This window comes from Zonotrichia leucophrys, chromosome 1A (genome assembly GCF_028769735.1).
Source record: "Zonotrichia leucophrys gambelii isolate GWCS_2022_RI chromosome 1A, RI_Zleu_2.0, whole genome shotgun sequence".
In the NCBI taxonomy this organism is placed as follows: Eukaryota; Metazoa; Chordata; class Aves; order Passeriformes; family Passerellidae; genus Zonotrichia; species Zonotrichia leucophrys.
The window spans coordinates 67,997,869-68,025,168 of record NC_088170.1 but is presented as its reverse complement, the minus strand read 5'-3'; the positions used below and the strand labels follow the sequence as shown (position 1 = coordinate 68,025,168).

The 27,300-nt window shown below is 40.1% G+C and overlaps 1 protein-coding gene across 1 annotated transcript in view; it reads left to right on the top strand.

The window, feature by feature from the left end:
* Window positions 1-27,300, top strand: part of TAF3 (TATA-box binding protein associated factor 3) — a 114,127-nt gene that overhangs the window by 78,061 nt on the left and 8,766 nt on the right. The window contains exons 3-4 of the mRNA XM_064703056.1: window positions 9,130-10,946; window positions 15,895-15,977. Of these exons, the coding sequence (XP_064559126.1) occupies window positions 9,130-10,946; window positions 15,895-15,977 (1,900 nt within the window). The remainder of the gene's footprint in view (window positions 1-9,129; window positions 10,947-15,894; window positions 15,978-27,300) is intronic.

Genomic DNA, 27,300 nt, shown 5'->3' with positions numbered 1-27,300 from the left:
GTACAGGTACCCCAGTGCAATAAATACCCAGTCTGTTCCTTTGCCAGGAGGTACAAATAGTTGCTTCCTAAAATATTTGTAAAAGCCTAGGGATTTTCAACCTAGGATTTTATTGAAGGTAGAACAGTGTATTTTCTTATACAAGACTTTAGTATAGAAAAGGAAAAGCACTGTAAAAATCCTTCCAGATGTTTATATAGGTTCAGTGTTTTTGTTTTTAGTAAGATTTGTGATACTTGAAAAGCTGGTTTGAAAAGCTCAGCCAGGAAGATTAGATACAGAGGTGCAAAGTGAAAAGACTGATGGTCTGCTTTCCTTTTCTCAAGGAAAAAATACATATAAACCCCTCTTATTATATCTGAGAATTATTAGATACAGATAATACAATGTGGATTTTGAGTCTTTAGATGGTAAATTTGATCTTTGTAAGAGGAGCAGTGCTGAATCTCAGTTGTAACAGAATTTCTCATCCAGGAATACTCCTGGGAAGATTATTAAAATACTACAGGTACTGACATCAGCTACAAAGATCTACTTGTGCATATTTCTTTAAAGGGGGGGAAAAATCACCTTAATACACAGTATTACCATAGCCAGGCCCTATTATACCATTGTAATCATAGCTGAAGCAAGAACGGTGATTAACGATGGCAATTTATTGTATCTGACGAGGGGAGAAAATAGGAGATGTTGTCGTTATCATAAATCATATCATAAATAACCAAAGAGAAGCACTCAGAAAGCTTGTGTGGTGTCAGCAGCAAGCCCTTTCAGGCACGTTAGCCCAGGATGTAGCCATAGAAACCCCAAAGTCATATTGTTATCTTAGTCTTGCTGCAGTTATGTGATACAACAGTATTAACATATAGATTAGGCCATTTATAATACTAGGTGTCATTTCAGGTTGGCTTGCTTATATAGCATTTTAGTTTTTTTATTGTGCCCAATGTTAGGGAAACGCTGCATTTTTACAGGTCAGTATAGAGCCATTTATAATGTATCAGCTTCACACCTCTGTCAGTCTTGCTAATGTACTCTGTTATTGATTGGCTGTACTCTATGAATTGTCATTGCCTAATTACCTTGTCTTTGCTAATAATTTTATTTTTTAGAAGTCAAAATGTTCCTTTAAAGAGAAAACCTCTGTGCCTGCATGTATACTTTGAGACAAGTTCTTGGTTCTGTTAAGGATCATACATCTCAGAAGGAGTAAAAAGTGAAATAAAAATCATGGAGACAACGCCAAAATTTTGTTGTAGAGATTTTCTGTCCCTGGCTCTATGTTTTGATCTAACTGCAGTGGTTTTCACATTACACTCTGCAGAGTTCAGGGGAGAGACTCAATCCCAAGTAACTCAGAGCAACACCAAAGAGCCTGAGCCAAGGCTGCCCTGCTGACAGGGAGCTGGCTGGATCTCACACATTTCTCATTCCAGCACTTCCTAAAGATGCTGCTGGGGTTGTTTCTGGTCTCGAGACTCATCAGCCCATCACTGCTGTGTGTTCGTGTATTTGTGCATGAGCTACAAAAAATGTTGAGCTGCTGCTTAAAAGTCAAAGCAAAAATAAAGTCTCCCTTATTGTATTTAGACAGAAACATGTTTTTGCTTGCTGTAGCAGCACATTCTGGACTAATATTTTGTCAGGTCAGACAGAGATTGTGGGTGTAGCAGATAACAATCTGCCAACTCTGTTTTTCTGTCTTCAGCAGGGAACTAGCTGTGTCATTTTAAGAATTCTGCATAATTTGGCTTCAAAAAATTCCATATTTTAAAAAAATATTTGAATAGGGGCAGCCACTAGTAACTACTTAGAAGTGTTACTGTCATTGTACCTGGTATCCTAAAGCAGCATTGGAAGCCAAAATTTCACATTATATCCAAGATCTGATGCCCAGAGTGATGCTCCTCAGAACTTTCCCGCTTTTTTTCCACTCCTTTATGCCTGTGGCATCCTGAGGTGGGTTTTTTATAAGAATAGTTTATCTTTGTTGGGTTTTTTTTGCTTCCACCCTCAGATATATTTCCATTTGAGTTATCTCATTAGGTCACTTCTAACCCAAACTAGCAGATAATCTTCCTTATTTTAGCCTCAATTAGTTCCTCATTCTCCTGCACAAATGCTTGAACCAGGACAAAAGAAAGGATGGGACAGTTTCCATTAAATGTAGAACTACAGGTTTGGGAGTTATGGTTTGTTTCTGGCAAACTGTCAATACTCTTTTCTCATAGTGGTGCTCAATAATTCATCTCCAATGATTTCACACCAAGATGGGGAGGATGGAGAGGAACTGAATCAATCTGGAAACTTTTGAGTCCAGAACCTGATTATTGCCATCATAGATATTTCCAGATGGTTGGATGTATTATGTCCTGAGGAGTGGAGGGCTGTTTTGTTGACCTCTTGTAGCTTCTTGGGCAGGTTAATAAGGAGATTGATAAATATATACACCAAGTCTCAGTCCTGCTGAACACCTCAAAGGTCAGTGCTGGCTAATAGCAAGGATTGAAGGCACCACCCAGCATTTGGGACAGCATTTTCCAGTGTGATTAACAAATTGAGATGTTTAACTTCAAGCACCTTTCATGTCTTCCTTACAATGTTTTAGTTATATATGCAAAATCAAATCACTTGCCATACCTGAAAGCTTTTTTTTTTTTTTTTTTTGATGTATTGGTGGTTTTTGCATTTGATAACATACTGAGAAAGGCACTGCAATGAATTTGCTGTCAATGTCAGTGGAAAAATCTGAGACACATGGATGATTAAATCCTTGGTGCTGATCTCTTCCTAGCTGTCATCCCATAGAAAGTATCAGCTGGAAAATGTCAGAGTTTGGTAATAGGTTGCTTGATCTTTATAAAGTAAAGGAGAAATCTGTTGTTTTATTGTCTGGTTGGTAAACAGGTCACATCAGTGATCAGTATGTTCGTACAGCAGAGAAATTATAAATACAGTTACAAATATATATATGTGTAAAATATGCACAAGTATCTCTATAAAATCCAGTATTCTAAGCCCCACATGTGTCACAGGTATCTCAGTGTGTTCATTTTGCATTAAGGTATCAGGATATTGGCCTGTAGGATATCAGGATTGAATTTTGTCCCTCTTCCATTAATTTCCTTTATGGACTACAAGCACACTTTCTGTTTGTTTTGGGAAAAGGCCATTGTTATTACAAGTTAAAGAGATAAAACATATCATGGCACAAGAAAAAGACTTCAATTTTAACAGAAATCAAAAGCTCCTGCTTATTAGGATATGATAGGGATGTAAGCTCTTGACTTAATGACTTAAAATTTCCAAAAACTTATCTTTGGCTTCATCTCATGCTTTAACTAGACAATAGGAAAATTATTCTGGAAGTCTGCAGGAAGATTTTTTCTATTTTTTTTTTCCTCACTAAAATGTTTCATATGTTGGGTGGGAACAATCCCTTCCTTCCTTACATTTGAGAGGCTGAGCTGGCTGTGTATAAAGCCATCAGCCTTGATATCCATGTGGTCCTAAGGAAGATATGCTTGGAAATGAAGATGGATTGAAGATTTCAGTGCAGGCACTGCCAGATCAGTTCCTTTCCCAAATCCTAATTTTCCTTAAAAATCCTGATGCTTCCAACTCCCATTCTCAGGTACTTGGTACCATGCAGTGCAGAGAAGCAGAGAGGCTGATCTGAACAGAACTATGTGTGAAAGAATTTTGTGATCTCCTGATCTTACTTTGGTCATTTTGCATTCTCTTAGAAAAGAAAATATTCAAGTTCTGTTTAAAAAGAAAAGTATTATGGAAGAAATTTAATAGTTGAAAATAGGCATGTATGAGTTGGATGGAAACATCTGCTTTTTGAGAATTGTATTCTTAATGGGTTCGCTCTGATAGCTGATCCTGTTTATCTGCCATACTGCTGTTAATATCAAATGCCAAATGCCTAAATCTTACATTATTATAATAACAAGAGTTGGCTTCCACAGGAACTGTTACCTCCCAGAGCTTTGTGCAATTCATACATTGGAGGTAGCACTGGAGGTAAGAGCTGCTGTTACTAAAATCAAGTTACTCTTTCTTCAGCAAGTGGTGTCCTGCTTTAGCCACCATTTCTGACTCTGCTTCATCTTGTACATAAGAAATATTTATTTATTCTTAAATCTGCATGTCTTACCCAGATGGTTTTATCCTGTCACCACCCTGTGACAGAGTGAAATGTTAATCCAGTTTTCAGAAGAGAGACTGGAACTTTACTTAAATTAAATGCCAGCCAGCAGACAGGGTGGGTTTTTGGCAGGGTCAGGAGCTGAGCAGAGATTTTGTCTGTCCCAATCTGTGCCATGTGCTCTGGGACACCCCATTTTGCTGTCAATGCTATTTTTTTCTCACTGAAGCCACCAAGTAAAAAGTCTGGTGGTGACCAAGAGGATGACTATTTTAATTTTATTGGTGTATTTATATATGATAGGTTTTCTTGCTTGAAGAATGCCCATGCATAGGTGCATTTTTACTCAATCAGATGAGTTTTGCATCTATTTTTCCTGCCTTCATTTTTATCTGACCTGTTGTGCTGCATCCTCTGCCAAGGCAGCCAGGTGAGCATGATAATGTGGTGCATGTGATTGCACTTCTTTTTCTGCAGAAAGGCAGAATTTCTGTTCCTTTGTACCCTCCTGTCAGTTTTCATAAACCTGGAGATTCATTACTGAAGTGTTGGGTATTGCTGTCCTGAAACTAAGCTGTGCTAAATTAATTAATTTATATTCAATAAACATTTGGTCTGGGGTCCTTGCTGTGCTACAGGGACATGATGTACCAAGAAATAGAGTTTGATCTTCTTTAGTGGTTTTTCCTTAAAAACGTACAGAAATTTCAGTTTCTTGCCTGAACTGTTCAGCTTAAGAAATTTTCCAACATTTGAAGTGGTGACAGATCCCCACAGTTTGCATTTGGGATTCTGATGCTTTCTGTCCAGATGCTGCATATTTATCAAGTTCAGCTTTTCCAGCACCTCTGTGAGATGGAATTATGATCATTTGTCAGGTGGGAAGGCAGCAGGACGTGGAGTGACCTGCCCGAAATCACCCTGCAGACCTGTGTCAAGAGAGGAGTGGATTCAATCCTCCCCTAACTTTAAAATCATCCTTTCATAAAAGTGAATTTGCCTTCTGACATAGACCCAGGTGATGTTGTTACCCACTGAATCATTTAGGTTGGAAAAGCCCTCTGAGATCATCAATTCCATTAACCCATCACTGCCAAGTCTCCACTAAATCCATGTCCCCAGGTGACACATCCTCATGATTTTTGAACAATTTCAGGGATGGTGATTCCACCACTTCCCTGGCACAGCCTAATATTCTCAAATAAGAAATGTTGCCTTTCTAACCACATTTCTCATAGGCAGCATGCTGACAGCTCTCAGCTTGTTCTGTTTCAGTGATGGACAAATTCAGTGCTGCAATGGCAGAACTCATCCCTCCTGTAAGCCAGGCTCTGCACAGGGGGCCTGCTGACATAATAAACAATTGCTCTCTATAGCTTTAGTAATGTGAGCATTAATATTGATCCAGCACTGACTTCTCTAACGACCAAAAAAAAAATGTATCTGTTATCTTGAGAAACCTCCCAAACAGCTCCAGTCTCCTTTCATTACAGGGGAGAGTTATGAGGGCAGATGGTTGAGGTGATATCCATTTGACCTATAGATGCTAACTCGGGCTGGATCATTAATAAAGGTGGCTGGAGATGGGGAGAAATGGCAGTAAAGAGAGTTTAAAAGCAATCTTGTGCACAAAGGATGCTGCATCCAGAAGTGCAGGGTGGCAAATGAGATGGACAAGGTGAGGAAGTGGCCACGTGGTTGTAACTGCTCATCACCAAGTCAGGCAGCAAACACTTAAAATCTGATGTTTTTCCATATTTAGTTCCTGCTCTGGTGTGAATCCTTTGGGAGGAAAAAGAGCCATAGGTCTTGAACTCAAGATAGAAATTTCACTTTCTCTAATTAACTAAACCCCCCCAACACCAAAAAAAAAAAAAAAAAAAAGCTTCATTGTTTTCTGCCACAGCTGTGGTGGCTCAGGTTTGAAAGCTGCTGCCTGGCAGAAAACCAGTCCTTGCTAAGGATCAGACTGTGGCCTCGTTCCAAGAGAAATTTGGATTTCATTTGACCACGATAGGATTCCAGATTGTCATCTGAGCATGTCTGAAAAGTGGTGAATGTGTGTCAGTAGTTAAGTGCTCATGAACTTCCTTAGTCCCTGGATTGTTCAGGACTGACCCAGGCAATTTTTTCCAGATGTTTTGGGGAATCCAAGTCCATATAAAAGGGATGGTAATGCTTCTGCTTCCTTACTAAGTTGTCTTTGTGGCTTGCAGGAATGTGCATGAAAGCTGGAGCCAAGACACCCCGATTTCTTGTCTCACCTCTACAAACTGCACTTTAACCTTTCTGCCCTTCCCTGGCACCTCCACACAAGATCACAGAAACTTCGTGGGCCCGCTGCAAACTTTACTTGGCCTTATTAAAAAAGAAATAAGCATTGCTCTTTTTTTTATTATACAGAACTCTGGTCCCTGTTCTCCAAAGCTCCTCTGAAATTGTTTTTTTGCCTTTGATCCAGCAGCTGCTGGTATTCTGCAATCCTGAGTAGGTAAAACATGAGAAGCACCTTGGGATGGGAAGGAGTTATAAAAATATGAAATATTGCAGTGCCCTTCTGTGAGATACAGTGTGGGAGAGGGGCTGTTAAAATGGACACTGGGCAGAAATCTTTTTCTAATAAATATAAAATTTTCTAGTAAGTGTAAATTTTTACTGTTGCAGTAGTTTATTTTCCACTTTATTGACTTTTTAATCCCCATGTTTCTTGTATTAAAACGGTTAATATTCCTATCTCTATTCTAATATTCCTATTCTGTTCTAAAGTCTCTATCATCAAACCCTATCTTTCCTAATATTTTAATTTGGCTACACTTTTCATCTTGTGGCTGAGGCAGAAAATTTCTCTAAATCCCAATTTTAAAGTATGATGTTTGTTTTAAATTTTATCTCCTACTTTTAAATGAAAACAAACTCTCACTTCTGAAGTAGGGGGAATGGGGTTTGGAGGGAATTACTCAGTAGCAACCAGTGCTGTGTGACATCTGATGAATGCTGATTCTTCATCCCCAAAACCTCCTGAGCGGGTGAAGGCAGCTGATTTCTGCAGCAGCTTAAACAGAGATTGAAATTACTTCCATGATGGGGAAGCAGATTTTTTTCCCCCATAGCAGGTGCAGGCTCAGTCCAGAGTGATTTCTCAGTTATACTCTAACTTTGCAGTTTAAAAAATTCAATGTCAGTGCCCAGCCAGGCAAAACCTAACTCCCTAACATTTCTGTTTTTCACGGAAGGCTAAGACTTTATCCTCAGGCAAAGTCTCCTCTCTGGGCTGGCTGCTGTAAATCCTCTGGGCCCTGGCGAAAGCCAGACTTGCTAGCTCATTTTACTTAATTTGTGATGCTGGCAAGATTTGTGCTGCAGCCCAGGGCTCTTGACTCAACTCTCCTAAATCAGAGCATTGACACATTACAGTAGAGAAACACCAGCGCAGAAAACCTGAAAATAAATTCCTTGAAAAGAGATATTTTAGAAAGATGCTGTCTTGCTGAGTTTTAAATAGTGTTTAGTGGAATGTTTCAAGTTTCTTGGTGCTTTTTTCATTAAAGCCACCTGCTCATTAGGAAGTTGGGTTTTAGCCACTGTCCTCATAAATGTTTTTTACTCCATATTTCATGTGAGAATCTTGGGGCTATGGATATCTTTCCTCAGAAACCCTGATAGACAAAATGTCTTGGGTTTTTGCAGGTGAGTAAACAGAAACTTGGGGTAAAGTTTGTGTGTGTAGGAATGTTAACCAGCAGAGGTGTAATGATGTAATTACTCCAAATACAAATGTGTCAGGTTAATGCCTGTGTAGACATTCTTATTCAGGACTAAGAATCCTTTTTCCTGCTCGGATAATTCCATTTTGAAAGTGAGGAAGTGTATCAAAGAGGATAAAGTGCTTGGCTGTGGTTGTGGAGATCAGAGGTTCTCTTTTTAAATCTACTGTGGATTTGTTGGGAGATCTCAAGTGGATTTTCTCCTTTCTCTGCACCATAATGTCACGTGTGGCTCTGAAGATGGTGTTGTATATAGGGAGAAAAAATAATTGTTATTAAACAAAAAACCAGAGCAATCACACAGGTGATATCCACACTGGTTTGGAATAGTTGATGTCTGATGTCTGCATTGTGTAGATTTCAGGTTTATCTTGTTTTCAAAAGCTGGGTTTTGGTCTCACAGCCCGAATGCCCACTTGCTCTGAAGTGTCCGAGGTGAATTCCTCCTTCATTTTGGTTTCACTGCTGGAGGAAGCTGGCATATGCACTCCAGGATTGTCCCACGATGCAAACAAAACAACAGTAAGGGAGATGATGGGAAAATGCATTTCAAAGGCACGTTCCTGATTGAACCAACACACACACACAATGCTGGGGCGTTCCCATAAAGTCATAACAGATAATGTCCACCTGCAGCAGCTCTTGAGATGGTATCAGAGACAGAACCTGGCAGGTGAATGGGGCTTAGTCCTCTGCTTTAACCTTCAGCCTGTGCTGCTTCAGGAAGAATAAACTAGATTTAGGAAGATGTTTTACTAGTAGTTAATCTGCAGTCAAACTTGGGTGAGATATAGGCAAGAAAGACAGTTCTGATTAGTTTTACTTTGACACTTTTCTTTGACACGGTGTTACAGCAAAAAATGCTTCAACCTCTTTCACTTAGTTTAAAAACAAATGAAGAAGTTATTAGGGTGGTTTTGGGTAGAACTGACACTTTGAGCTTGCTCTGCAGGCTCTGCCATTGGTGAACTCTGCCCTCCTCTCCTTTGCTCATGGGTTCAGTGTTACACTGCAGTGAGGGCACCTGCCAGTTCCAGTGGTGGCTGATGTGACACACAAGCTGCCACATGTTCCTCCCAGCAAACCAGTAAGAAAGGTGGCCAGTTGTCTCTTCTGGGCTGAGCTGCACATGAGATTTGTTGTGGTGCTTGTTTGTTTCTGTAAAACACATTTCAATTATCCTAATGCTTTTCTAAATGTTCTTTGTTGCAGAGGAGGAAGAGGAGCAGGTTCCTACCGATGGAGGTACATCTGCAGAGGCCATGCAGGTCCCACTGGAAGAAGAAGGAGATATGGAAGAGGATGAGGCAATTAATGATGAGAACTACTTGAGCAAGAGACCATTAGAAAGTCCCGATCCTGAGGAATTCCCACCTGTGAAAAGGCCAAAACTGTCTGTTTCCAAAGGGGATGCCTTGGATGGAACTGTGGAACAACGTGAGCCTCTTAGCTCAATAAATACACAAAAAGTCCCACCAATGCTTTCTCCAGTTCACGTTCAGGACAGTGCAGACCTTGCCCCCCCTTCTCCGGAACCACCAATGTTGGCTCCCATTGCAAAACCCCAAGTGCCCACCCCCAAACCTTTAGAGGCAAAGCCGTTCGTACCCAAAACAAAGTCCAAAACAAGTTCTCCAGGACAAAAGACAAAATCACCGAAAACTACACCCTCACCCGTGGTAGCTGGGAGTCCCATTCGTTCACCAAAACCTGGATCCAAAGAAAAGAAGTCACCGGGTCGCGCCAAGAGCCCAAAAAGTCCCAAAAGCCCAAAGGTTCCTGCTCACGTTCCACAACCACCTGTGAAGCCTGAACCACTGAGTAGACCCCCTCTGGCTGCCTTGAGTGAGAAGATAGGAAAGGAAAACATCCAAGTGAAACAGGCACAGACACCACCCGAGCCTGCCCCCAAGCCAAATCTGGACAACCAGGTGAAGAAAGTGCCGGTCATGGACAAGACCATCGATGATTCAATCGATGCCGTGATCGCTCGGGCGTGTGCAGAGCGAGAGCCGGACCCCTTCGAGTTCTCCTCTGGCTCTGAATCAGAAGGGGAAATTTTTACCAGCCCTAAAAGACTTTCTATTTCAGAGTCTACAACTCCTAAACCTTCTGTTCCTGCCAATAATGCAAATAAGGCAGGAGCAACTCCAATACCTGCCTCAGGTGGGACCTCAAGTTCAGACATTTCATGGACAATGGATGACTCAATTGATGAGGTCATTCGGAAGGCAAACATGGGGACACCTTCTAATCCACCTACCAACTTCACTTATTTCTCCTCTCCTTCTGCTTCACCTCCAACTCCAGAGCCTCTTCTCAAAGTCTATGAGGAGAAAACCAAGCTGGCTTCATCAACAGAAGTGAAAAAGAAATTGAAAAAAGAGCTGAAAACTAAAATGAAGAAGAAAGAAAAACAAAAGGAAAAAGATAAAGAGAAGAACAAGGAGAAAAATAAGGAGAAGGAAAAGAACAAGGAGAAAGATAAAGACAAGGAAGGAAACAAGGAAGCAAAGTTTCAGTGGAAGGAACTGCTCAAAGAGGAGGATCCTGATCCGTATAAATTCAAACTAAAGGACTTTGAGGATGCTGACACAAAAGTAAAGTTGAAAGATGGCAATACCAAAAAAGAGAGAGAAAAACATAAAGATAAAAAGAAAGAGAAAGAGAAAGGCAAAAAGGACAAGGATAAAAAAGACAAAGAGAAACTCAAAGATAAGGGTAAGGAAGATAAGATAAAGGTGCCATCAGCACCTCTTGTGTTACCTCCCAAAGAAATGTCTATGCCCTTGTTCAGCACACCATCTGCCATGAGGCTTCCCAGCATGTTACCTTCCTTGTCTCCCATGCTACCTGAAAAACTATTTGAGGACAAAGAGAAACCTAAAGAGAAGAAGAAGGACAAAAAAGAGAAGAAGAAAAAGAAAGAAAGGGAGAAGGACAAAGAAAAGGAAAAGAAGGAGAAGGAAAAGGAGAGGAAAGAAAGAGAAAAGAAAGAGAAGGAAAAGGAGAAACACAAACATGAAAAGGTAAGCTGGTTGGATGAGGTGAGATGTCACACTTGCTTGAGGAATCCACATGGATTCCTGTGTTTGCTGCTGAGCATTGTCTAAGAGCTTTGAGGAGAAGTGTGGTTACAGGATTGGTGTTTCTTAATGATAACAACTCCAAGGAAGGTGTCCACCAAGAGCTTCAGAGATTGTCCCACATCTCTGGAAAAGAAAAATGTGGAATTCTAGTTCTGTGAATTTGAAATGTGAGATTGCCCTGACTTTTCTCAACCTTCTTTTCACATGGAAAAGCTGAGGCTCAGACACAACAACAGCACACACAGCAAAGGGATGCAGTGTTGTGCTGCAGGAAGTTTGTTCTGTAGGTTTCCACTAGAAGGGCAGCAGCCCTATACCTTTCATGTAAACTTTAAATTTGTTTCTAAAAATCCTCTATTTTGAAGTTTGTAGCAGCCTGGAAATTCCCAGGTGGACAGAAATGAGAAGCAGAGTGCCTTCAAATAAATGTTATCTCACATGCTGAAAAGAGTTGCTGAATCTTCCCTTAGCAAATCTGCCCCCTTGTTGCTCCAATTTGTTTGAAGTAAGAAAATTATTTTCAAATTATGGTGTAAGTGTTCAAATGTCACCTTTCTTTGGAGTCTTATGCTTGAGAGACAGAAGGGGAGAGCTAATTTTCAAGGGGTTTGAGCTTCCATTCTTGTAACTCTTACTGATTTACATCAGGCAAAGATAATTTCTTCTTTCCAATATCACCTAATCTTGAGAATATATTTAATATTTAAGAAATGAAACCAGCATATTTGCATGTTATCAGATTTGAAATCCCATTAGAAGCAGCTCCCCTAATTCAGGATTTGCTCTAATTTTTTTTGTCACTTCACCTTATAATACGCATTAAATTGTTAACATTGAAAAGAAAGAAGAAAAGAAAGAAGATTGTCTTCCTGTGTGATAACCTTGGATACAAGAGTTCCTAAATCTCCATCCTTAGCCTTAGGAAGCTCTGTGTGAGTTCCAGTTTTACCAAGATGCTCTTTTCATCCTGCTTTGAGTGTAATACTTGGTTTGTACAAGCTCAAATTTGGGACATTCCTCACTGTCCTTTTGTTGCCACTCTGACATTACCTGCTGGACTTGCAACAAAGTGCTAATTTCAAAACTTTATATATTTTTTAAGTTTACAAATGGCTTTTCCATGCAGAATCTGGAGAACTAATGTTTGTCTGCTGTGGATGAATTCATGATCAACAGGGTGGTGGCTCATTTGTCCATGATAATTTCATGTCTGGTTTTAGACTGCAGCAACATTTTCACAGATTCCTCATTTTATCTGTGTGCCCCTTGTGCCTGATTTCTGTGAATCAATCAAATTCTCAATGAAATATTGTGCAGGATTTCATTGAGAATTTCTGCTGAGATTTCTTTTTAAGTTAAATATGGGTGTATGTAAAATAGAGGCAATGAGTTGCTTGTTTTCCACATTTTCAGTTTTGCATTTCTTCTGCAGTTGTCTGTGTCAGGTTTGCTTTTAGAGTGATAAAAAGACACATAAACAAATACAAACTGGTAAAGCTTCTGTATAGACTCACCAAATATATATTAGGAAAAGGAGTTAAACACTAATAAAAACTTGGACAAATTAAATTGACAAAGCTGCCCATTACCTTGGCAAAAAGTCCCTGTCAAAAGATAAACTTTAAAGCTAGAATGCATGAAAGAGTCCCCAGATAGAATTAAAATTTAAACTGATTCTTGAGAGATAAGCTTTTTTTAAATCCACCTCTTTGCTGCAAGTCAGGATTTTAAAAATAAATTTCCCCTTTAAATCTCTTGAGCGATTTTCATTTTTTGCAAGGCCGCACTGCTGGTGTCCTGGAAAAATGGAGAGTTAGAGCTTTATCAGTTGGTGCCCTGAGGTATGTGGCAAAGAAGCTAAATCCTTGAAGATTAGCAAAAAAAATGCAGCACATGGCAATAAGGGGCTTATATGACTACTAGTATTAGTTCAGGTGAAAGAAGTATTGCTTATACATAAAACTGGACAAATCCACTGACAATGTATTTTTAGTTAGCTACAAAGGAGTCTTATATTGCTGGACTTTACCTCTTTGGTGATTTGGGAAGCTTAGTAATCCACTGTAAATGCTCTTCTGCTGGCCCCAATTCCCAGTATTACTCCAGAATGCTGCTCTTTCGTTTTAACCCCTAAAAGTACATGTTTCCTTAATTTAGCTTTTAGATCACACAATGACTTATTTAGGCAGCAGTTGTGCTGCAGGAGCAAATGATCAAGTTACAGCTTGGACATTTAATCTGCCACAGTGCATCCGCCCTGGAGGTGTAAGCACAACCTGGGAGATGAGTTTGTGGGCTCACTGCAGTTTCAGCTCCTGATGGACAGGAGGAAATATCAGAGTCCCATTTCTGATATTGCTGTAGTTAAACAAAAACTGACTCAGCTGTAATGTTCCCATTTTTGAGCCTTGTTGTAGTTATTACCTTTGTGCACATCCCATCCCATTGAGTGATTGAGGCTTTTTATCAAGTTTTTCCTGGAATTTCGCCCCAGGCTGCTGCAAGGTACAGAGCAGCAAACAGAGCACTGCATAAATGGCAGAAAACAGGAGCTGAAGGCTCCGTGCCGGGCGTGTTTGGTGGTGGCACCAAGGAGGAGAAGCTTTGTCCCAGGGCTTGCCTGCAGCTCCGTGCCCTGCAGTGGTGTTGGGTGCTGCCCTCAGAGCCAAAAAGGAGAACTGGGGCACTGCCTTGTGAGCTCCACCAAATTAAAAGCAAACACTTGGAGCAGTTACACCCCATTTGTACTCCAGAGATTACCAGGCGTGCTGTAGGAGTGACTGAGCAGCTCAGGGAGCAGCTGCTGACCCACTTTCAGCTAACCTTAATAAGCTGAGCTGGAAACTAAAGTAGTTGAGGAACTGCTTCATGAGAAATGGAGCCCTCCTTGCATCAGGGCTTGCCTGAGCTGCCCCAAAGTAAGCTGCCCTTGCTCCTGTGTCAAAATCCTGTAGAGGAGGACCAAGCTCTGCAGGATGTAACTGTGAATGCTCCTTACTTTTCTCCCTGGTCTAATGATGTAAACCCTACACACACACCCATGTTGTAGAAAGATGCTTCCTGTCCTCTTGTATCAAAGGATGAGATTTCATTCTGGTGGAGCCCTGTTTTCCTCTCCTAGCAGACTGTGATGTTGGTATCTGAGCATAAAGAAGTGGTTTGTGTGCTTTTCTCCTGCCCTGTGAGCCCACACCACCATTGTTTAGAACAGACCAAGGACCTTTATAGATGATGTGGGCATCTCTCTGTGCTGTGTGCTGGAAGCTGCAGTAGCAATGCCTGTCCTGAGATGTTTTGTATTCAAAACAGGCACTAAAGAAGGAGGAGAAACCTGCAGGAAAAGTGGCAAAATAGGCTGTGCAAAGCCATAGTCCTGAGCCTGCAGTACCCAGGCATCAGTTTCAGTCTCTAAGCAGTGAGTGATGTTACAGGTTAAGATGCTGGGAAAACAGAGAAACGACTCACCTGTCACCTATGGAAGATGGCAGTGAAATTGTTGCAGGCATTTGAAGCTTCAGAGGAAAAAAGCTCTTGCAACACTCCAGGGGAATGACGTAACAAAAAATGGTTCTACATAAACAAAGAGTGCAGAGGGGCCTGTGAAATCAGCTAATCCATATCCATGGAGAGCTGCATTGCAAAGCACAGTTCACTGTGTCAGAGCAGGAACACCACTCAGGCTGCTCTCTTTCTCTCGCTGGCCTAGACATCTCCTGGAGAGCAGCTCCAATTCTTTTGCCAAAATGCACAAGATTTTGTTATCACCTTTCTCAAAATAAGTCCTACTTGAGCCCTCCCACTCTGGCCTGCTCTCTCCCACACTGCATTCTGTGCTTTGTATTTATTGATTGCCCTCCCTTTTTCTGTGAGAGCTTTGTGAAACTGGAAATTTGATCAGGTTTCCATTTAGTTGTATGCATATTAGTTTTGTCTAAGTCCCTGGAGCAGATTCAGCCAAGAGATTGTTTTATTAAATATGGTGACACACATGCTCAAAATGAGATCAGTCTCCATCTCTGTTTTTATGTGTTTATCTATATATATATAATGTATATATACTTGTCATATATGGACATAAGTTGAGTAATGAATGCCTGGAGAATCATTACAGTGTCAGCTGTAGCATCTGTGGTCATTCTGGACAGGTTTTGCAAACCAGTAGCTCAATGGGAGTTGGTAATTTTGGCATATACTGGTTCCATAAGTTCAAGGACATGTTCAAGGACATATTCAAATGGTCTAAACTCCACCAGATACCAAGATTGGAATCCCAGGCCACTTGAAAAATAGTCATTAAAAACCTCAGCCTAATTGCAGTAAAATGCAGTGGCTGCTATGCCTGGTATGGATAAGAACTTTCATAAAGTATTCAGTATTGGTGAATTCACCTTGGAGTTTATTTGCTTCCTTTGTCTCTCCTTTTGATTCAAGAGACTCATGGTACATTTATGTGATGAACCTGGGAAATAATTGAATTTAAATCTCAGAAAAACATGCAAACACTAATGGGTGCCTGACAAGTTTGAGCACTAACATCAAAGCATTTCATGTCATTGTTTAGAAACAAACTGGGAAGTTTCGTGTCTCTAGAAAAGTACTTAATCAGGAAGATTTGCTAAGAAATTGGAGGTACAATAGGAGCAAAATTTGAAGTTGGTTTTTTTTAGCTTAGAGTTTGTATTTATGAATTTCTGCAGCTGAGACTCCCTGCAGACTGAGACCCATCCACACCATGGGACAAAGTGTGAGAGAGCAGTGATTAGTCTGTCATAGTTTTGTTTCATTAAGCTGATATGCTCTGGTTAGCTTCATCAGTGCTTTCATGTAATTAATATATTTTGGGAGTCTGCTTGCAGTCTTTGATTGATGATTGTGTTCCCCTGTACAGATAAAGGTGGAACCAGTTGTTCCAGCTCCATCTCCGGTTATTCCCCGGCTGACTTTAAGAGTGGGCGCAGGCCAAGACAAGATGTAAGTACAAATAAATCCATCTGTGAGGTGTGTGCTCACCTCTGGCACTTGTGGGAGCTCTTCTTTTCAGTGGGAAAAGCTTAAAAATTAATGGCAAATTACATTTATACAGCAAAGTGAGTCTCATCACCTTCCATCCATCCTACTGTGTGTGCCATTCCATGTCTTTCTAGGGCATGGATTACAGGACTCCATCTGGGCTGGCATGCTGCCTCCAGTGCCATTTAGTGAGGTTTCTGTAATGGATGCTTATCCTGAGTGTAACCTACAGCTAAGTTTCACAACACTCCCCAGCTAACAGTTGTTTTATGCTTTAAAACATAACAGTTGGAATTCCTTTATACACATCTGTTTTATTATAACTGTTGATGATTATTCATGAGTGTGCCTAACGCATTTCAAGTGCTGCTTCATTAGCTCCCTAATTATTGGGTGCTGTTGTACAAATAATAGTTACTTTGTACTGGATGAGCATAAATAGGGTGATCCCTATCCTGAGATCATGCAGCACAAACAGGAGGCTGGAGAGGCTGGGGAATCCATGCGTCACCGGGCTTTTAGGCTGCTCCTGCCTTGGATGTGAAGGGTTTCTTTTAATCAGGTTTTTCGTGTTGATTTCGTGGCACAAAGCACACTTTCATGTCCAATGGTAAACATGAGCACACACAGATCTTTCATTTCCATTCCTCACATTAAATACTGCTAATGCAGTTGTTTCTCTTATACAGCCATTACGAACCAAACCTCCTAATCACTGATTTTTCTGCTCTAGAAGTTAAATGGGATTTTGATGATTATTTTCTTTTTCTCTGCTGTCCTACTTCTCCCCAGTAGGTAATCATGGCTTTTACTGGTTTGAAGCTGCTAAGGGACTTCAGTGATTCCTTGGTTTCTAAGGGACACCCTCACCCCAGTTATTAACCATTTTTGCTTTCTTCCTTTCACAGTATTTAAGTGTGATCTAAAATTTCTGTGCCTCAGGTTGCTGTATAAAGTTCCAGCTCTCTCAGAATACTTGTCTGTCCTGCTGAGCATGATTTGAATGTGCATGGCTGGACATGCTGTCCCTTGAAAGCCCACAGATCCATTTTCCTCCTTGAGGAGACATGGGTACTTTTAAATTCTGCTTTTCCAAGGACTGTGAGTCTTTATATGGGGGAAATTAATTAATATTTTCAACTTCTGAATTAAAGTTCACCATATTTTAGCACCAGTTACCTTCCAACCTTATCTCACCACAGTGTTTCTCATACCCTCACATATTTTGAGAGGGGACTTCAGGCTCCATCTGTTTGATACACGTCATGTGGGTGCATCATTGTCATCCCTGCCAGCCCTTAGTGGGTCTCAGATGCTGACATCTCATTTCATGGGCTTTTGGGAAACTCACTTTTTTTCCAGATTCAATTTTACATTTTGCCACTAGAGATGTAAAGTGTAAAATTTTTACATTTTACATCTTTAGTGGCACCTTTGCCCCCATCTGAGGATCTCACAACAGGCAGAAAGAAATGGTTTTTGATGTGTTTTAGAAAGGGAGAATTAAACTTATATTTCATCTGTGTTGGTAATGAGCTTCTAAATATCTGGCAATTATCATATAAAAATGTTGTGTTTCACTTCACCTGTCTCTGGAGTTAACTGGCATGGGATTGTTTAAGGATACCATGAATCTCCATGGAAAGGTGCAAGGAAAACTTTGAGGGATTCCTAGAATTTGATATGAGTAGAAACTAGGTGGAGAAATTGGTTATTTCTATTCTCTGCTAGAGAGAAGAGATGTTTGGAGGCTTTTGGAAGTACCCAAGTACCTGTTCAATTGGAAGTTAATTTGTTTGGGGGAATGTCATATAGAACATCTTTAATAGAAGCACCTACAGATCTTCATGAGGCACAGGGCTTTCAGGAGTGTGAAGCAAAAGTGTCAGATTGATGGTGCACGGAATGGAGACACACATCACACCATAAACTCAGCACAAGCTGGCTGAGTCACACAGCAGCAGTGAGCAAAATGCCTTTGCAGTGCAGTGAGCAGTGGGGCTCCTCAGCCTGGAGAAGTGGAGGCTGTGGAGAGACCTCAGAGCCCCTTCCAGTGCCTAAGGGGCTCCAAAAAACTGCAGAGGGACTTTGTACAAAGGCATGGAGTGCCAGGATAGTGGGGAATGGCTTCAAACTGACAGAGGGCAGGGTTAGATGGGATGTGAGGAAGAAATTCTTCTCTGTGAGAGTGGTGAGGCCCTGGCACAGGGTGCCCAGAGAAGCTGTGGCTGCCCTGGATCCCTGGAAGTGTCCAAGGCCAGGTTGGACAGGGCTTGGAGCACCCAGGGATAGTGGAAGATGTCCCTGCCCATGGCAGGGGTTGGATCTGGATGATCTTTAAGGTCCTTTCCAACCCAAATCATTCTATGATTTTATAATTTTACTTCTTGACTCCTCTGCTTGGACCCATGTACAAAGCAGTGATGGCAGCAGCAGGAAAGCCTTTTCTCTTGTGTTTGTGAATAAAAGTACATATTTCTCCCAGGTTCAAAGTAATACCTGCATTCAGGCTTGTGTGGAGTGCAAATGTTTTTACAACATTCATCAGCTCAAAAGAAGTGCCTATTAACAACATTGGGTTAATAGACATGAAAATGCATTATTGCTGATGGATGGACAGACCAATATTGGAAAAACTGTCCCACTTAAGAGTTTTTTTGCAAGTGTTTTAACTGCACAGTAAAACAAGAAGAAAGTAGATTATTATCAAAGCATTTCCATCTTAGTTGTAAACAATTACAGCAATACTTGCATGGATGCCACATTAGAAAAAATTTACTGGATTCCATTCTAATGCAATTAGAGCTAATTTTGTTCTTTAAATGAATAAAAGGTCAGCTAGTAAATCTAGTTTATCTCAAGTCCAGGCTTCAATAAATTGTTTTATTTAATTTGTTGTAAAAGATCTTATCCTTAATGGGCCTTGCTCTTATTGGTTTGCTTGGGTTCTAAAATATTTATGACCACTTTTTTAGATATGATTTGAATGATATGTTGGAAGGGTTTTTCACTTTTTTTTTTTTTCCATTCCAGTGTTATCAAGGTAGATTGCTAACTGAGTTAGTATAGGAAGGAACCAGTGATGCTATCTTTTTTCAAAACAAAACAAGCAAAACAAAAAACACAGACTTTTAAATTTTAAATTAACTGCAAATAATGAGTAGAGTTTAATACTTTTATTCAATTACATCATGGCTTCTTTTTGTCTTGTTATTTTTCCTAAGCACTATCATTTTTCATACACATAAGTTTTTTTAAATTCTGTCTATTGATAAAGTGTTGACATTCCAGCTACTGCTACAGCTGACATAAACTTCAGCAAAAGTACATGCTGTAATGTTTGATACTTCTGATAAATTTATGCTACATTTAAAAACAGCTTTTAAGAAAAAACATATGGCTGCTGACACTAATGCCAGACCACAAAGCACAGCACTACTCACTGGGTGCTGTTCCAGTGTTTCTGTGCCCTGGAAGCAGGATATATGTTTTTTGTGAAATTAGGTCTCCAAATTTACCTTAAATTTCAGACTTTTGCTCCAGACCCGTATCATAACTCTGCCATCAGCAGGGAACCTGGAAAGCAGACAGGAAGAGGAGAAAGACAGGCATTTTAACAATGTTTAACTGGTAAACCTGACCTCCTGCTCTAATGAAATTGCCCCTTGTCTTCTATATTTTTTAAGTGAGTAGATACGTGACTTTCTCCAAAAACAAATCACACACATCCACAGATACCTTTGTGTGTGTGCTTATAAAAATGTATATTAAATAACCTGTGGATTGTAAGATAAAATCCTAAAAGGATTAAGGGATGAAAAAATTTTGTTACCCAGATACTTAATTGGCCCCACTAAAAAAATCTTTATTACTTGGTAGGATATTATCAGTGCAAGGTTATTTTATTTTTTTGTGGGGGCTCATTCAGCTGCATGATACCCCCCTGACAAAAGCCATGAGCAGAACCAGCTGATGTCCTGTCTAGAGAATCTCAAAACCAAGGGTCGAGATGGAGAAATTACCCTGTAATCATAGATGTGACCTCTCTGGTTAACATCAGTGACCCAGAAGAATATTTTTGGGACTAGGAGGACAGGACCTAGTTTATTACACCAAGTTTCTTGATTAGATTATTCATCTAAGAACTTCTACAACCCCCACAAGGAAAAATTTTTTCCCAATGTCCAATGTAACCCTACCCTCTTTCAGTTCTGTTTGCTCAATAATTTGTTATTTTAAGTGCAACACGAAATTTTAGTAAATTAGTTCTTCACTCATACTTTTTGAAATCCCACAAAGCTATAGAATGTCACCTGTAGCATGCAGAGTTCCACCAAGTGTATGCTCACCAAAAAAGAGATGCCATAATGAGGGATCTTCTATCTACTACTACAAGCTTAATTTACAAAAGAGTTGAGTTGCAAACCCTCCAGAGATTGAATTTTCTTGGGAAAACTGCACACACACACATACACAATCAGACTTTGAAAGGTCATGGCACCAAGAAAGGGAAGAAGAAGGTTTTAACAAATACATCCATATGATTCTTATTGACCTGGCTGAAGAAATTAGGCAAGGACTGTGTTGGTGCTCCCCAAAGCTCATTGGGAATCTGAGTTGCTGCTGTAACATGGATATTTGTTCTTTTAAAACTGTTCAAGCTCCAAGTGAGTTGTGGAAATAAAGCTGGATATACAAGACTGCTGCTAGTTTGAGTTCAGCGTTTCCAGGAATGTACCTGATTGTTACAGAATCATCTTTGATGTATATTCAGGAGCTTCAGTTTTTAATGGAGTTGTTCTCATACAGATAAATCAGTGAAGAAACTTTTGAACTTTGGGTGCTATTTAGTGGTGTGCTAGTCAGACTTTGATAATTTACATTATTGTCTTCATATTGTTTGCCCACAAAAGCTGAATAATGGGGTTCATTAAGCTCCCTGTGCAGGCATATCCAAATTGTTTGCCTCCAGCCTTGGCTCCCTACGTGTGGCTGGGAAGGCGAGGATTGGCTTTTTATTGACTTGTCAAGCCTTAGGTTTGCATTACCAGCCAAGTAGCTCATGACCCATTCCATTTATTGCACTGTTTTGTGGTGGGGAAACAGGTAAAGGAATCCTGCTGGAAGCCCCTCCCTGTGCACGTTGGGATGAATGAGGGCAGTGTTTGCAGCAGCTCAGGCACCGTGACCAAAGCCTCGCGCAGACGGAGTGGCAGCAGCGTGGGGCCATGGTGGGACACAGCTGTGGGCGGTGTTGGTTACCCTGTGAGACATGGCTTACCCAAGGGGGAGCTCCAGAGGAGAATTCATTGAGGAATTGAAGAGCAGAGGGGGAAAAAGAAATGATACTTCAGGGAGTGTTGTGTTTTCTGAGACCCCCGTCGTTGGAAGGAATGATGAATCTGACTCCATTCTCAGGCTAATTTATTATTTTATTAATGAATTTAATATTTAATTTAATGTTTAATTTAATTTTTATTTTTAAATTTATTTAATGTAAAATAATATTCAGTATTGGTTTAATATTTATTATTATTATTGAATATTATTTTAATTATTTATTAATTTATTTTCTATATTATATTAAAGAATACTAAAATAACCTATACTAAACTGTACTAAATAATAGAGAAAGGATATTTACAATAATATCAATATATTACTGAATATTATTTTAATTATTTATTAATTTATTATTATATGATCTATATTATATTAAAGAATACTAAACTAACCTATACTAAACTATAGTAAAGAATACAGAAAGGATACTTACAGAAGGCTAAAAAGATACTCATGAATCTCGTGACTCTCTCCAACACAGCTTGGCCCCCATTGGCCAGTGAGTCAAAAACAATTCACATGAAACCAATGAAACAATCACCTGTTGGATAAAAAATCTCCAACCACATTCCAAGGCAGTAAAACACAGGAGAAGCAAATGAGATAATATTGTTTTCATTTTTCTCAGCTTCCCAGGAGAAGAGTCCTGGGCAAGGAGATTTTTCCAGAAAATATGACAGTGACAAGGGAGAAAAATGGAGAAGGTCTAACCACTGTTTGGGAAAATGAAACAATAGAGCACAAGCAGTAAAATTCTGTGTTTATTGCTGTGCTAATGGGCATCCCAGTTATTTTAGCAGGGAAGGGCTGTGTTAACTGTGCTTTGACAGAACTGCTGCTCTGGGTGTCAATCCAACTTGTGCTGTAAAAGAGCATGTAATGGTGAAATCATTTTTGATATGATCAATAGACCACCTAAGTGAGGAGGCAGAGTAATGAAAAATGATCTTGCTCCTCTCCAAGGTGTGCTGAAGGAATTCCAGTGATCTTTACAGCTTTCATCAATCTTTGTGAGTGTATTTACTGACATACCCACATTTCTCTGTTCTGTGGTCTTTTAAATTATAAGAGCTGGAGGACTGATTTTTGGAGCCTTTTGAAATGCTGAATGTATTTTAATGAAGATACTGTCTCAGCTATGATTCATATCCCTTTCCCAATTGTTCTTTTTCAGTGTAACATATTGGCCCAAATCCTGCTGTAAAATCCCCATGTGTGGTCCTGTATCCATCCAAAAGGCTCTTTCACTTTGCTGGAGGTTCCCCAGCCTCTCTCTTGCTGCAGGATTGCAGCTTTTACATGAAAAAAAAAAAAAAAAGTGAAGAATACCATTTTACCAAAGCAAATAAATGATCATTTTTGTTTATATTTCTAGAGGTGATTTAGCACAGCTTTTTCTTCCTTGAGCATGAATTAAATTTACAACTTCAGATGTAGTCCTTAGGTTTTTTCTTCCTTCTATTTTATTTAATTACTGAAGCCACCCCAACTAATTATTCATCCTGTTTATGGTATGCAGTAGTCTGTGGCAAATTATTTTCATTTTGCTGCTGGCCACATGGAGTGATGACTCCAAAAGTGAATCCATAAAAAGGCTTGAGTCATTAGAAAACAAAACAACTTACTGTGAGATTCTTTGATTTTGTTGCTTATTGCTCAAGAGTAAAAAAAAAAATAAAAAAAATAAAAAAACAATAACTTGTATACTGTATACCACAATTAAAAAAAATACTTCAGGCAGGTTTAGACACATGAGGGAATTGCTTGTGTAAATGGCCATGAGCAGCTGCCCTTATGAAGCACAACAGAAACTGATCAAATATGTGTGAAAGATTAGAAAGGCAGATGGGTATTTGTTTCAAAAATAAACTTTCCACAGAGGATGACTGCAAGAGAAAGGTACTGATTTGTTATTTGACAGAATTGCTTCTTTTTATTCACTCTTTTATTGAGGTTTTTAAACAAAGATGAGGAAACTCCACAGACCCAACGATTTGTGGGATGGTTCCTGGGACCTGGATGTGGACAAGAAGACCATAAAGAAATAGCCACAAAAGAACAGGTGGTCCTACCTGAATTTAGTGAAGTTGTCCTGTTAGCAGTTGATCTTTTGCTGTACAGAGTCTCCAAGTCCAGGACCATCTGTCTTACTTGTTTCTTTCAAAAACAAACTTGATAACAAGCTGAAAATTACAGCTTTAAATATTTTCTAAACCCATACTGGTACAATTTTCTGGTACTTGTACCAGTATGGGTTGTAATTCATGTTCTTTACCAGTTCCCACCAAAAAGGGTGGATATAGGACTGGTTTATGGACAAACTCCTAGATCATGCATCCCATAACATTTCCCAAAACAAATGACAATAAAAGCAGTTTGCTGAGAACAGAGAAGAGAAAGTTTGCAAAGAGCTCATTGACACAAACATGTTTTACCAGGTTCTGGTTTTGCTCTTGAGAACTCAGCAGAAGGGTTTGGTGCCAGGTGGTTTTAACATTGAAGATGTTTGTTATTGATGATAAGGGAAAAAATAAGATGAAAGATACCAAGACGCCACGCTACCAGCTCAGTTTTGTTTTGTCAGACTGGCAATGAACCATCCAGAGGTGTAAGTCAGAATGGTGAGAAAATGGGAGGGAGATTTAGGAGTCATCAACTGAAAGGTGCTTGTGGTTGTTGGGAGAAATACTCTGGGTGTAACAGATACAGAGGCTGAAGGCCAAGGGCAGAAATCTGTTTCGCTTAAAGTAATGGGAAAATAAACAGTAGAAAACCTGTAATTCAATTTCAACAGTGCATGTGTCCATAAAGCAAAGGAGTTGGCTGGAAATGTCAGCTGGACTGAATGTCCAGGTGTTTGTGGGGCTTTGCCACAATGTTAGAATAGTGGAATCATAGAATAATTCAGGTTGTAAAAGATATCTTAGATCATCAAGCACCCAGCACTGCAAAGTCCATCACTGAACTGTGTGACAAGTGCCACTTCTACGTCTTTTAAATCCCTCCAGGGATGGGTGACTCCACCACTGCCATGGGCAGCATGTTCCAGCCTTCCCAACCCTTTTCATGAAATCATTTTCCCTAATATCCAATCTGGACCTCCTCTGGCTCAACAAGAGGCCATTTCCTCTTGTCCTTTCACTTGTTACTTGGCAGAAAAGACCAACCCCCACCTGGCTGTACCTCCTGTCAGGGAGTTCTAGAAGGTAATAAAGTCCCCCCTGAGCCTCCTTTTCTCCAGGCTGAGCATCCCCAGCTCCCTCAGCTGCTCCTGGTGCTCCAAATCCTTCCCCAGCTCCATTGAAATCGAGAATGAGCTGTTGATCTCCATATGCACCACTGAAGGTCAACACACTTTACCTGGGAGAGGCAGGCACCCAAAAAAAGTGGATGTTATCTTGAAAAAGTGCTCAAAGTTCATTTTCCTTGATAGAGAAGGATACCACATGGCAGGTGATGTTAAAGTGCTGAGGTCTTTTCACTTGCAAAATTGCTTGGGGCTTCCTTGGAGGTTTGGTGCATTCTGGCACTCCACAAACTCACAGGTTGGTCACAGCGTGTGCTTGTGGAGCTTCTGTTTGCCAATATGACTTGTTTGCACAAAATAAAATATTCAGCAGGGCATGAAACAGCAAATAAATTTCCCTTTGTAAAAGTAATATGGGAATTAGCCTACATTACAGAGCTTAAATCACACTGATTCTCCTCCAGGGCTGGAATAAAATTTTCAGAATCACCTCTTATCTCTGAAGAATCTAAACCATATGGAAATTTCCTGATTTCCTTAGGTGTTTTTTACATTCTTACCCATAGGTCTTAGAGGGTTTAGGTTTTTTCTGGTGTAGCAATCTCAGTTCCAGATGTGAGATTTTTCAGTAACAAAATAGTTACATGAAGGAATTTATATCAATAAGGGAATATCAAACCATCCAGGAATTTATATCAATAAGGGAATATCAAATCTAATAGATTATATGATGATTGATAAGCCAAGTGAATTGCACCAGTTTCAGTTTTGTCAGTGCAGTTGTGTCATTTTCCTAGACACAGAGACCCATTTAGCTCCTTCTCCTTGCTTAAAAATGGGTCATGGGTTCAGAAAAGAATTAGGACTTTTCAAATGTTAGTTTTTCCCTCTGGGCAGAGAAACAGCTTCTTGGGAGCTCTGCCTCTGAGAAACAAAGATTACTGTGATTTTTTTACTAGACCTTTCAAAGTTCTGATACAGCATGTTTTGGAGCTCATTGCCCGTAGCAATCATTCTGCCCTGTGGCCCATGTCCTGTTTTTGAAAAACCATTTCCTTTTGGTGCACATCTTCCCCCTGTGTTTAGGTGAAGCAGTCAATGGGGCTTTCAGCCGTAAGGATCAAAATTAAATCAAATAAATTACTTCCAAAGATAGGAAACCATTTCACACCTTGGAGCTTCATTTTGCTGCAGATGTAGCATGTTACAGCTCCTGCCACTTAGAGCTGATTAGAAACCAACTGACCTGTTGCAACACTTCAAATCTTGGTAGGATTTGCCCTTTGCCTGCAAGCTGACACTTGGTGTTCATCCTCTTTGGGTTTGGAACTATAACTGTGAACAGGATGATTGCCCTGGAGTGATGATTAAAAAGGGTTTTTATTCACTCTACCCTCCTGAGAAGCAGAAAAACTACACTGAAGTTTTCTTTTCTTCCTTCCCCTTGGAGCAGTGTTGGACACAGTTTTAAACCAGTGGATAAGCATTGATTCTTTGCTGTGAGGGTGGTGAGACACTGGCACAGGCTGCCCAGGGAGGTGGTGGCCTCCCTATCCCTGGAAGTGTTCAAGATCAGCTTGGATGGGGCTCTGAAAAACCTGGTCTAGAGGAAGATATCCCTGCCCATGGCACAGGGGTTGGGAATGGAAGACCTTTAAGGTCCCTTCCAAGCCAGTCCATCCTTTGATTCCATGAGATCTGGCTCCTCAGCTGAGATTCAGATATTACACACTATTATCTTGGCCCTAACACAGCCTTGATGTAGTTGAGCAGAAATGACAATGGAAGATCTCATTAAGTTCTGATATTGGGTTGACATGCTGTTTGCACTGGAAGAGATTGTGAGAAAGAAAAATAACTTCAAAATGCCTTTGTCAGGAAGCTTTATGCTCTGCTCTTTCAGCAAAGGGGTTATAAAAAAACAACATGGAAAAATAATTGGCAATCATGGTATTTGAGGATTTCTCTGTCCTTCCACTTTAAATTTCACATCCCTTAGGTTTTTCCCCTTTTCATTACGTTTAGATGTTTTCTTGGTTACTACCAGGCACTCTGTGACAAATCAGTGCATGTGTTCAATGATAAATACACTGAGGTCCTGTCAGCAGGACAGCTCCTGCTGGCATTCAAAAAGAAATCCAAAGTGAATTTAGGTTGGACACAACCAAACACACAGTTCTGGCTTTTTTTTCAAGGGGGGTGGTAACCTGTAGTCACAATTTATGAAGCCTCTTATAACCACATCTATTCCAAAGGTTTTCTCACACCTTTATTCTGGAGGAACTGTTTTGATTCAAAAACAACTTTTAAGTGACCTTTTATCTTTCACTGTAGAATCTGTTTGTGGTACATTGATAGGCAAGCAGTCTGCAGAGAAATTCAGTTCTTGTCTCACAACTCTGATTGTGGTGGTGATGGTTGATGTTCATTTGTGTTTGATTTCTGCAAAAAATACTCATTCAGCCTCAGTTTTAGAGTTCTTGGATTGGTATGGAGAAGGAGATGAAAGTTTGTTTTATGTAATATTGTACTTGCAGACTAAGTGATGATTTTTGACACATGAAAACACATTTGGGAAAGAAGGTAACAATATGTGTGTGGTGATGTCCCAAGGAAGAGTTTGAATTTTAAATCCCAGCAGGACTCAGGTACCAAGAGGATCAAGGCTCTGCTGCAGTGAGAGCCGCCTACTTG